The sequence below is a fragment of the Alligator sinensis genome, unplaced genomic scaffold (assembly GCF_000455745.1).
Source record: "Alligator sinensis unplaced genomic scaffold, ASM45574v1 scaffold1354_1, whole genome shotgun sequence".
Classification (NCBI taxonomy): Eukaryota; Metazoa; Chordata; order Crocodylia; family Alligatoridae; genus Alligator; species Alligator sinensis.
Genome location: NW_005842344.1, coordinates 1,240,054 through 1,252,032, shown reverse-complemented (window position 1 = coordinate 1,252,032; position 11,979 = coordinate 1,240,054). Strand labels below are relative to the sequence as shown.

The following is an 11,979-nucleotide window of genomic DNA, read 5'->3' as shown; positions in this document are numbered from 1 at the left end:
GTCTTGCCTCATTCATCTGTCTGAGGGCAGCAGCAGGAGGGATGGAAACAGGCAGGTCACTTACACAGGAAATGTGGCAAACCTGACTGTACATGTTGGAAATCTTCTTCCCTTGTGCATGTAACGCCCTAGAGCACGTGACCCAGGCAGCAGGAGTCAGCGAAGAAATCAACTCTCCCGCTGACAGAGGATCGCTCTAATCCTGAGGGACTGCGGGACATGAACGATGAGAACAAATCAGCTCATCAAATACACTCTGTTTGTCTCCTGTTACCTCTTCTGGGTGAGTCTAAGTAGACTAGGCCTGCCAGGTCCAGGGTGGGGCTGCAAATTTCCTGCCTGCGGGGAAACTCACCTTCAACGCTGCCTCAGTGAGAAGCCAGGCTGGCCCGCTGCAAGGCTGAGGCCATCTGGGAAGGGAACTAGAGCTCTGGATGCTTTGAAATCAGTCATTTGGTCTCCAGCTTCCCTTAGGAAGATGGCAACTCCTGTTTCTCTCCTTGGGCTGTGTCTCATATTTCCCTAGAAATGGTGTACCACTGGCAGTTTATATATCAAAACTGTTATGAGGAATTTGTCTCCGATTCTTCTTTCCCAGGTGGCCAGTGGGCTTATGGTAGCAGTCGGGATTTATGCCAAACTCTCCAAGGAAGCAAGTAAGTACCAGTTTCCTGTCCCGCCCTGAGCTACACAACTGGAGTTTGAGTAAAACTGGGTCTCATCAGGTAAAGCTAAGGAAGCTGCTGGCTTCCTGCCGCTGGCTATCTGCCCAACCATGCCGTCAGCATGAGGCAGCTGGGCTATGCCACATCCCACCTGAAACCCCACCCCTTGCTCAGAGCATCGGGCATGGGAGGGTTGAACAGATGCTGGCGAGCGTCTGCTCAATGCAACGCTCTCATGAATGGCCTCAGGACCTGGCATCTCCCATCAACACCACAGACTCCAAACTACAGCTACCTTCACTTTCATCCTGGCCTAGTTATTGAGATTCAGCTTAACAATAGCTTAAAACCTAATGCACCTATAAAGACTGCAGACGGTAACCTGTTCTGTGGCACGGTCAGGAGGGAAGCTGGACAGAACCTGGAGGCAACGCCTTAGAAAGCCATTCAAAGTCTGAAGGAGACGCACTGAGCGGACACTTGCCAGCCGTCTGCTCAACGGCTGACTCCGAGCGGAGCAGGCATGACTGGGTAGGGGCAGGACTTCCCAAAGGGTGAGGCTTACCCCACTGCATCCTGCGGAGGGCATGGTTCTGCAGATCCCTTGGCACCCTGGCACTTGTCTATCACAGTAACCTGAGGCTAGTTGCGGGGCGGTCTGCAATGGCTGCACAACGTACGGAGATGAGCTCTGTGTTATCACCTCTGCCCAGCAGCTCTCATAATCACCCTCCACTGCAGTTCCTTCCTGACACGTGGGGCACAGTCAGCACAACTACTACCAACCACGTAATTGTCTCATACCTCACAGCTGACACAGACAGGTCCTTCAGCAACATTCAACAAACAGCATTTCACGTGGATGAAAGAGGGGTTACCCCATTCCCAAGACTTCTGCAAAGTAACCTAAGGTGAGGGAACAGAAAAGCTCCTCTCACCAACCCCGTGACACTCTACGACCTTTTTGGAAGTCCTTGGGTAAATGCTGGCCCACAAACACAGGAGACTGGCCCCCACAGGCCAGCATACGCCATCAAGTCCTGGTTTAGGATGCCCCCGACTCCCCGCCCCTCCCCTCCCCTCCCCTCCCCTCCAGTGCACTACTTGATACTTGCTGAGTGGTGGCTCTGGCTTTGGCAATGTATAGGCCATAGAGCGAGAGAGAGGAATACAGGACTCTCAGACCATCACATCCAGTCCCCTACAACTGCACACAACAACATCATAAATATTTGCCTAAAAGGATCCACCAGGACATCCAGCTCAGCCCCTCCTACACACCATAGCCACAGAGCATCCCAGCCCAAATTAGGGATCATTGGGTCAGAGGACAGAGCCACAGAAAGAAGGCAGGAGACACAAGGGCAACACATCCTCTACCCAGAGGGATTTCCACCCCAAGGGGACAAGCTTGTTCAGAAACTGTACGTACAAACCCTGGGGTGCAAGCCTTTGCTCGTTTGGCCCTGTGAGGAGAGGACACTCTCCTGGGCGACTGAAGAGTGTGGGGGAGGAACCTGGCTTCCAGAACGGGCCTGGGGCTTATCATAGGGAAAGGAACAGCAACAAGGAGGCTGTTGTTGGAGCTGGTCCAGTTTTTCCATGTGTCCTATATCCATCATTGGTCTTTTGTAGGGGAGGGGCGGACCAGACTTGCCTCAGGATTTTTCAGTTCGCTTTGGTTTCACTTTCTGCCAGGTGCTGTGGACTCGCTCCTCGCGGACCCTTCGCTCATCCTGCTCACTGTGGGGATCCTCATGTTTGCTATCACATTTGTGGGGTGCACGGGAGCCCTCCGTGACCTCCCTATGCTTCTGAAAATTGTAAGGAAAAGCCAGCAGATGCTTCCTTCTAGCTGACCCGGCACAGACACTGAGGCCTGTGCCTCAGACTGCCTCGCTAGGCAAACTCCTGCTGCCAGAGCGACCACAAAGGACATAGAGCAATCCCATTCCACCTTCATTAGGGCACCAGTTCTGGTCAGTCCCTGAAGGATTTGAAGGGGCACCTGACTGTTATGAGTCAGGCAATAATAGCTCACCAGCTGCACAACTAGCAAGGAGAGGAGACAGTCAATGTAAAAGCTAGCTAATTTCTGATCATTCAAAAATCTGCTCAGCATTTGGGAGTTACAATGGCAACATCACCTCTACAACTCCACTTCCAACAAAGAAGAACTGCTGGCTGCGCCAGTTCAGTCTCCTCGATGACTACGTATGAAACTGCCTCCTGTTTTTCACATTTGCGCTATTTGTCCCAAAGTGCCGTTAATAATATTCACCCATTAAATTCCAGAACTACTTCCAAATTGCAGGGTACACGTTTCTCAACGAGCTGGCAAATGTGACACTGTGCCAGGTACTGGTGTGAGGTTCCCTGGGGGGAGAGGAGGGGCCCTCAGGCACAAGGCATGCTAGAGGTGAGAACACAGAGAAACAAGCCTGATGAACACAGGCTGGAACTTCTTTAGTTTGACAGAATCCAACGTGTAGCTGGAAAGGCTTTGTTTGTTAATAGCAAACAACAGCAAGCCCCCTTTGACTAGATTTAACGTGGTCACCTATACAAAAGAGAAGCTTCCTCCTCTCAGATCAGGTCCCCTAGTGTTTATCATCAGCACTGGGCAAATTTGCCCTCGGATTCTCTGTCGCTGTGCTGGATTTTCAGATGAACTTTATTTACTATCCTGTTCTTTGAGTTGACTTCCTGAGCCTCTGACAGGTCCTGACGCCAACTCCTTCCACTGGAGTCTTGGCGGCAGGGGGCCGTCTTGATGGCACTCCAGTCACAGGTGTAAGCAGCGCACACTCAGTGGGCCGCACTATACAGCGCCAACAGAACACCCCCAGCCCCGGGGAGCCCTGGTACCAAAGCTCAAAGGGAGAGGGCTGCTCTCAGTCTTGATCTCAATCTTTCATTCTACAGTTTGCCTGGACACTGCTAATTGTACTGATCCTCCAGATTGTGGCTGCTGTTCTGGGATTCCTCTTCTCTGGCATGGTAAGTCCAGAGCAAACTTCAGTGCAGATATTCTGCCTGAGCAGTGGTCTGGAAAACTGTGATTTTGTAGCCTATTGCTGGCTCTCCCATAGACTTTCTCTGTAGCCATGGGCAAGTCACTCCCTTTTCCCACATCCTAGCCTCAGTTTGCCCTCTTACATACAGGACTTAGCATCTCCTATGCCTATCTAACTGGGTGGCTAGGAATGTGCTAGCTAATTATACGATAAAGAATAATCTTTATTTTATCCTTTGCCTGCCAAAAAGGATACAGATCAACCTGCTCCATCTGTATTTTACGGCAAATAAATGGAGAAAGTGACAGCTGCTTTTTTCAGAGGTGCCTGCCAGGGGCTGATTTCATAGGTGTAAGCACCTTGGGCCCAGAGAGGAAGCAGATGGGTTTGGGAGGTGGAGGGAGGAAAACAGCAAGTCCGTGAATCTACCTGGCTGGCAATGAAAACTACACCATCTCTGGGTCTTGCAGGTGATGGAGAAGGCAGCATTTCTTATGGGGAAAGCTATCTCCAGTTATCGGGATGACCTGGACTTACAGAATCTCATTGATTACATACAGAAAAAGGTAATTTCAAAACTTCTCTTAGTCTTGTATTATGTTTTGCTGCTTAATTATTTCAGAAGGTGGTAAATAACTGAAGAGACCCCAGGTCTTTATCCCTAGCCAGTGCTGGGCTGCCAATGCCAGCCTTCTGCCCCCTGAATACACAAGCAGTCTAGTGCCAGGACCATGGCAGCCAGCTTTCATCACCTCCTGGGCTACCCAGCCAGGACTTGGTTTGTTCTGCACTTTACAACTTAGAAAGAAAAATGCTCTTGGTGTGGCTTTTAGTGCCATAGAGCTGCTGCTGCTGCTGGCATTGCTGTCAAAGAAACTAGGAAATGGTGAAATTTCACCCTGGACCAGTTTGGGAAAACCTTCCATTTTTGTTCTTCACTTGCATCAGAGGAGAGATGCTGCCTCTCAGCCACATTCAAATCAAATTCCTAATGCTAGTATCAGGTTCTGTGCATGAACACATGGAGGGAGCTAGTGAAATGCACCTGTGGCTCATCGGTGAGGCCCTGGGCCCTGCTCAGACTAGGTGGGGGGAGCTGCATTCAAAAGGCTACAGCTCTCTTTAGCTGGAGTGTACGGAGTCCCTGGGCAGTTGAGTCTTGCAGGTAACGGCTCTCAAAGCTCTTCTCAGAATCTATTCTGTACAGTCCTGTGCACACCTACGGCCCTGAGGAAGCCAGCAGTTATCCAAGGTCTTCATTTTTGGCCTTACTCTCTCAGTTTGAATGCTGTGGAGTACATTCCTACAAGGACTGGTCCCAGAACATTTACTTTGAGTGTCGAGACTCCAACCCCAGCCTGGAGCGCTGTGCTGTGCCTTTCTCCTGCTGCACCCAAGAGGATAAAGGAACAGTTCTCACAGTAAGTCAAGTTTGGCTATAACTTAGCGGGGGGGGGGGAAATGTAACTGCCAAGTTGTTTGGATGATGATGATAAAACAAGCTTCAGCATGTAGTTGTATTTATTTCCAACAAGTCAAAGAGAAGGAAGGTAATACTTTGAATTTACACAGGATCTCTCAGATCCAGCTATCAAAGCAGTTTCCATCATCTCCACTGCACAGAAAGGGAAAGCGAGGCACAGAGGAGGGCAGTGACTTGTCTAAGAATGCACAGCAAGTCTGTGGTAGACCTGCAAACAGAACCAGGTCTCTTGATCCCACGTTCCCTGTTCCAACCAGTAGATATGCTTTCTATCTACAATGCAGCTAACGAGAACACCAAGAGCAAAGCAGCATATGACACCATTCTGGTTTTTACCTTGACCTATCACCTGTGCCTTCACCCCTCATCAAGTGCCACTTCTGCTCCACTCTCACTCTAGCTGTATCCTCCTTCCCTGCAGAGCGTTCTCAACACCATGTGTGGTTATGGGACCCAGAATCTGAGACCATGGAAAGCAGAGAGCCTGATCTATACCGAGGGCTGCTTGGAGAAGATTGTCAGCTGGGGACAAAGAAACCTGCTGCTAGTTGCAGGGCTAGCAATAGGATTGTTTGTCCTGGAGGTAACTGAGACTGAACAAAAGTAAGGCCTTGTTTGTACTAGAAAAGTCAATTAGTTTAAACCAATACAAACTCCTGAAAAAATACTGAACTTAGAAGCAAGAATTAGACAGATTTATCCATTTTGTTCTCACTGGCAAGCTACTGACACATCAATTTAGCTTGCCTCCATAGGTTATCAACTTAGTTGAACCAAATGATATAAACAAGAGTTAAACTGATTTAAGTATATTATTTAAAGGCTTGCATTGATTTCAATGCATTCATTTTGGAATAGATTCGGCTAAGCTAAATCCTCAGTTTTTACATTTGGCATAAAAAATTAGACATCTATATCCACAGGTAAAAATAATAATATAGGAGCATGTTAACAATAGTATCCAGACCCCTGAACAAAGTAGCCAAGGTTTCAGGTGGGCTGAGCCCTTGCAGCTCCCATGTAAGCAAGCCAGTGTGACATGCAGTCCCTGGCCAGGCAAATTAGAAGCAAATGTTGTGGGCTCTTCTACAGCACTCTCTAGCTTTATGCCCCCATGGATGTCTGCTTTCAGGTCTTGGTAAATCCAGCCTAGTGTCCTCTTCCCTTGCAGGTTCTTGTCTTTTCCCTGGCCATTATGCTTATCTACCAGATCAACTTCATCATACAGAAACGGCAAAGCATGAGGAGATGCCCTGAGAAGTAAGACCTGCTCCTAGGATGAACTCAGAGTGGTCTTTGACACCACGTAGGCTACAGAGAAAAAACTAACTGTATTGACAATGCTGTGAATACCCCAAAGAGGACCGTGACTCATGCCAAACTGAATGAAAAGATACTGTGAAGTGTATTCTGTGCACAAGACGGAGATAAGTACACTAAGAGGCCTCTCATCACCAGCATCGTCTGATGGAACAACACTTTCTCTCTCTTCTTCCATTTTTTTATCATAAGGAACTGCACAAAACCAGTCTCTCTCCCAAATTTTCTGCTGCTTATTTTCCGCCTACACTAGAGATCCCTGCATGTGAGTTCACAGGGCACTGTTTTAGAGGACTGTGGTAACTCTCAGAGGATTCTTACCTGAATGGGAGGATCAGAGTGGATCAGGGAAGTTCTGAAACCTTTCAAAAGTGACACTCCCTGTAATAACAACAGGGACAGGAATGGAGAAGTTTGCCCTAAAGACATAACCATTTCCAATCAGTTATTTCCCCTATTTTCCATGAGGTACCAGCTCTTTAAAACCCCTTCTGCTGAGGCCACCAGCTAGGATAGCCTTGGAAGGTTTTGTGTCTGAGTTTGGTGTTCATCTTCATCTTGAACATTTTAACTATACAAATTACAACCAGGATTGTCTTATCAAAGAACAAAACTTTCAGGACTGTATGTTGTCATCACCTGTCACAGGCCAGACAGTGCCATTCTAGTTGCACTTCAACAGATATTCCTCACTACTTATCAGCAGATCCACATTTTGTTTTTGTTTTGTTGGTTGTTCTCCATTTCCTCCTCAAAAAAATCAGTTTCCTTGCAGTTTTTCAAACTTCTGAAATAATCTGAAGTCTGTCGTTGGTGAAGCTGCCATAGCCTGGAAAGAACTGCTGGTAACTGAGAATGTGATTGCTTGACCTGAAGTTTGCTGCTACCTTCAGCTGAGGAAACTTTGAGACACTGGCATTTTCCTCTTCACTGTACCATCTATTCTGTAGAAGTGTATACCTGAGAGCGAGAAGTTCTTCTGCAGCCTGACAAGCATGTGGACAAGGAGAGATCCGTCTGTACAAAATAATTCCATACCACCAGTGAAAAGACAAGAGGCTCCTGACATTGGAGTCTTATTGTTAGCTGTTGTGTTGCTTGGCACATTAAAGTCTTCTTTGTCAACAGGGAAAGTCATTCTTTGCCCCAGGATGGTGCTGATGATGTTTCTTGTACAATATTAAAGTTTCTCTGTCAGCCTCTCTTCTGTGTCCTGTATTTGTACTTGCCACCATGGATGAAGAGATGCATCACAGATTTCAGAGGTCACTATACACATGGCAAATCTATTGGGAATATTTTTTAAATCAAGATATTTTAGTAATTTTGCTCTCTTACAGGTTGATGAAAGTCTAGTGCAGATGGGCCACGTCACCAGTTTAAGCAGGTAGGAAGGATGCCTGAACCCTGTCTGGGCCCATTTGAAGTGTTGCAAGCACTATTCCATCTGCCCGCTGCTGGAACATGGTAGCAAATGTTCCTAAATAGACAAAGCTAATAAGCAGAAGGGCCTCAGGTGTGGATCTCCTTACAGAAAGCATAAAGGAGAACGGCACCTTTGGAGCCCTGGAAAGAGACCCCTGGGATTGTAACCAAGGAACAAACACTGGTTGCTATAGGGACAGTCGTCATCTTGAGAACTGCTAATCTGTTCTGTGATACAGTCAAGTTTTACGCTGCTCAGCACAGACACTAAACTCTAGGTTTTTCTCGGATCTCCTTCAGAATAGATGAGGGTTTTACTGATCCCTATTTAAAACTGAAGGATCAAAACCTCGCAATAATCGCTCACCCAGGATGATGCAAGGAACCCTGAAGGAGAAAGTTTAAAGGAGGCTGATCCACTCAGAAGTGCCTCTGAATAGATTCCTCTCAAGAACAGACTCCAACAAGGAGGAGTCAAGGAGTGAAGATACCACCATGAGCCTCAGCTGCCTCAGCCCAGACACACGCCGGGACCTTCTCCAAGGCAAGACAGTCCCTCTTCCCTTCCAGCCCTCCAGTCTGGTCCGAATTTTCATCAGCTCAGATTCCTCAGGTAAGTAAGCTCAAGGAGATCCTGAATCCTATAGGGTTACCGAGAGACTGAGTTTAGCTCTTACATGAAGGGGGCTGGCTGCCTTCCTCAGAAAAAAGCCCATATCCTCTCTGTGGGCTGCAGGTCTGTGTTAAAGGTAAAGGCCGCTGCAGCTGATGCATTCCATGCAGTTAGATGCTACCATCAGTGGCAGCAACGTGTTGTCTGGGAGAAAAGGACTCTGTCCCCATTCAGGGCTGACTAATGGCATTGCCAGTGCAGCCAGGGTTAGCCTCCGGCATATTATACTATATCAAAGGACAGTGGGAAAAGCTGCTGGCTGGTGCAGGGGCCAAGAGGACTTGCAGCTTTCCCTGTACCTTTAGGGAGGCTGGATGCAACAGACCCCTTGAATGGGGTTCTTAACTAATGCAGTGGAGAAAAGCATTTAGGAAGAGATCCATTCTTCGGCACTGTCCCTAGATCTCCCACCTGCCAAGATCCCCTTGCCAGAGGAAGTGCTCTCAAAACCTGATAGATGATGAATTCAGGATTTCAGGAATTGTGAAGCATGTAGCATAACCTTCCCCCACCCAGAAAACACTCACCCTCCCCTTAAATGTCATCAGGAGAAAGCAGGCTTTGACCTCCCTCCCACTTCCACAAGGAGAGAGACTTCTGCATGTCTTACTTCCCTGCATCCAAAGAAAAGAGCCCGATATGTCTGCTAAACAGGCATAGGACAGCAAGGGTCAGCATGGCAAAACTAACTGCTGCTGCCTCTCTGGAGGGCAAGACTGTTTCCCAGTGGGATCAATAGCAAGTAGTAGACAGTTAGCAAGGAGGTTGCCAGTGCAGTGCTCTTGGGAAGGAACACAGGGCAGTCAGAGACAACCGCCTGGGTCTGTCCCAGTGTATTCCAGGCGCTAATGCTTAGGGTGACAGCTGCATTTACAACAGGTGCCTTAGTTGTGGCGCACTGGGTTTCAGAAGGGAGCGTGGTTCCAAGTGCCTTGAGACCTAGCGCAAAGGACAGAGGCAAGTTACACAAATCCTCTGGTGGAAAGGGCCTCACAGGAAAAGCAATAAAGGGATTCCCCTGTAACTACCCGAGACACAGAGTACTAACGAGTTATTCCAAGGGATACATGAGGGAGTCTGCTCCCTGTTGCACACGAGCACAGGCACCGTAATTCCCAGCCTAAGGGAGTCTTTTCCTCTTCTGACATTGCTATAGGTTCATTAGCAATCACTTCTTTATTCAGAGTTGTCCAAAACGAAATCTGAAGGACCTGCTTACTCCCCCCAATTCTAGCAATGCCTCCTTTGATTTATGCTATGCCAGAGGTGCATGACACCAAGATTTAGACATAGGGAGGTAAAATCCTTGCTCTGCAGAGTTTGCAGCCTAAGAAGATACTGCATAGGCAGGTGGGAACAGGTTCCCTTTGCAGCCTAAGAAGATACTGCATAGGCAGGGGGGAACAGGTTTCTTTTCCTTCTCCTTTTTTCAAAAAATGTGAGCATGACAGGCGTACAAGCATGGGGGTGTGCACTTACACATGAGGGAACAAGCAGCCCAGCGTGCGTGTTTCTTTCTCAGTGTGAGCTTGCCTTTCTGTGTTTATGGAAATGGGGGATATTTGCATGTGCTAATCATTTCCCTGCTTGCTCTATTTAGGTTTTTTGTATTGTTTATTTTTACTTTCCTGGTTTGGATTAATTCAGTGAACAGGGCACTGTTAAAAAGGTGCTGCTGGAGAACTCCGCCCTCTTTATCCCAAATACAGCAAGAGCAGTGGCCAGGGAAGCTTCCCAAATGCCACTACATCTACAGGGGAGTCCTCATGGGCTTTTCCACCAAGATAGACAAGAGAGTTCATGAGTCCCGGGCAGGACAGGAATTTGAGTATTGTGAAGTGTACTGGTGGTAGAGACACATTTCGGGGGCTCAGTGATCTCCTTCAAAAGCTTACACACGTAAAACATGAAACCTGCCCAAGGTGATGCTGCTAGCCTTTATGATTTTGAAGTGAACCTTGCAACTATGATTGCCTGTAACTGATGAAGTAATAAGCCTACAATTCTGCAATGAGGGCTGCATGAAAGACTAACCATTCGCCTCAACAACCATTTCTTTTGACATGTGAAGGTGGCAAGCGAGTTGATTAGCAACATATGAGAGGCAAGGATTTCTTAGGATGGTGTCTTTTACCAGCCCAGCCCTGTAGTTCATGGTTAGACAAGCTTCCAACTGCAAGACTTTCTTGGTTAACAACTACACCAAAGGTTCTTCATGGTGCCGTGTTGCACACGTCCTTCCGTGCAGATACGAGCAGAGAGAGCGAGGCGCTGCTGGAGGCGGCATATCCCGAGCTGCAGGCCTTCTGTCAGAAGCACGGCCTAATGTTTGAGGTAAATTGCCCGTTCTGTTTAGTACAAAGCATTGCTGTTGCCTCTGCTTATTATCTCACAGCCTTTTCAGCCTTGTCCAGAGATCATACAAGTACACGAGACAAGAAAAGTGACCTTCGCTCCAAAAATGCTCCCTGAATTTCTCGCCTTCCCAAAGAAGCGGGAGGATAGAGCTGTACTGGCTATCTAGGCCGTATGCTTAAGAAGGCATTCTCCAACTATTTGGGTTGGTCTAATAAAAGATATCAAATTCACCCAAGGAACCTTGTCTGCCTAAGAAGGCATTAGGCACCTAACTCCTGTGGATGTCAACGAGGAGTCAGACAGCTCAATATCTTTAAGGATTTGGGTTTACTTGCTACCGAGTTCATCCTCTCACTCCCAGATCCTGGCTGGTAAAATATTCTTCACTCTCTCTAACAAAGGGCTGCTTTGTTCTTCCACCCAGGGGCAGATATTATTGCAGGAGCTTTTCCATACCCACTGTGCAAAACTTTTGGCAGGGAAGAGGCTGCTGCAATGCCAGGGCTCGGTCTTATTTTTCCTGTAACCGCAGGATCCAAATATTGTAACAAAGACTTCCCAGATTATCAAGCTTTCCTGACTTGAACAAACAGAGCCACCTACCAGGCGCCCATGGTTCAAACTCCCCACCACCGGTCCTGACAGATATTCCTGGGGAGAGGCTTTAAGTGCCTCTGTGTCTCTGTCCCATTTCTAGCTGCTCGGGTAAAAGAGACGGACATGGGACCGGCTGCTTTCAGTTTGGCTTTCGTAAGCACAGGCGATGGGGCAGCCTTGCTACATGACAGGGATTATTCTCCTGCCAGGGTTGTTGTGTCTGCTTTGAACTGTTCTGCAGATGATTGACTTCAGGTGGGGTGTTTGTGACCTGGCTGGCCCGGATCACGCCGACACAGAACTGTGCCTGGAGGAGATTGAATCCTGCCAGAAACTGTCCGTGGGAACCAGCTTCATCGTGAGTACAAGGCCGCATGGGAGCCCCAGTGCCGGGGAGGCGGCACGGGGCAGACGGGCCGGCAGCTGGCGGGGCGCCCCGCG

At 48.2% G+C, this 11,979-nt stretch overlaps 1 protein-coding gene across 1 annotated transcript; it reads left to right on the top strand.

Moving 5' to 3' along the window:
• The first annotated feature begins 226 nt into the window (after positions 1 to 226).
• Positions 227 to 7,680, top strand: LOC102368713 (tetraspanin-33-like). Its single transcript, XM_025210331.1, has 9 exons — positions 227 to 283; positions 599 to 656; positions 1,477 to 1,576; positions 2,194 to 2,488; positions 3,591 to 3,665; positions 4,153 to 4,248; positions 4,963 to 5,103; positions 5,587 to 5,748; positions 6,337 to 7,680. Exons 1-9 carry the CDS (start codon positions 227 to 229, stop codon positions 6,427 to 6,429), a joined length of 1,077 nt encoding a protein of 358 aa, XP_025066116.1. The 3' UTR covers positions 6,430 to 7,680.
• The last annotated feature ends 4,299 nt before the right edge of the window (positions 7,681 to 11,979 follow it).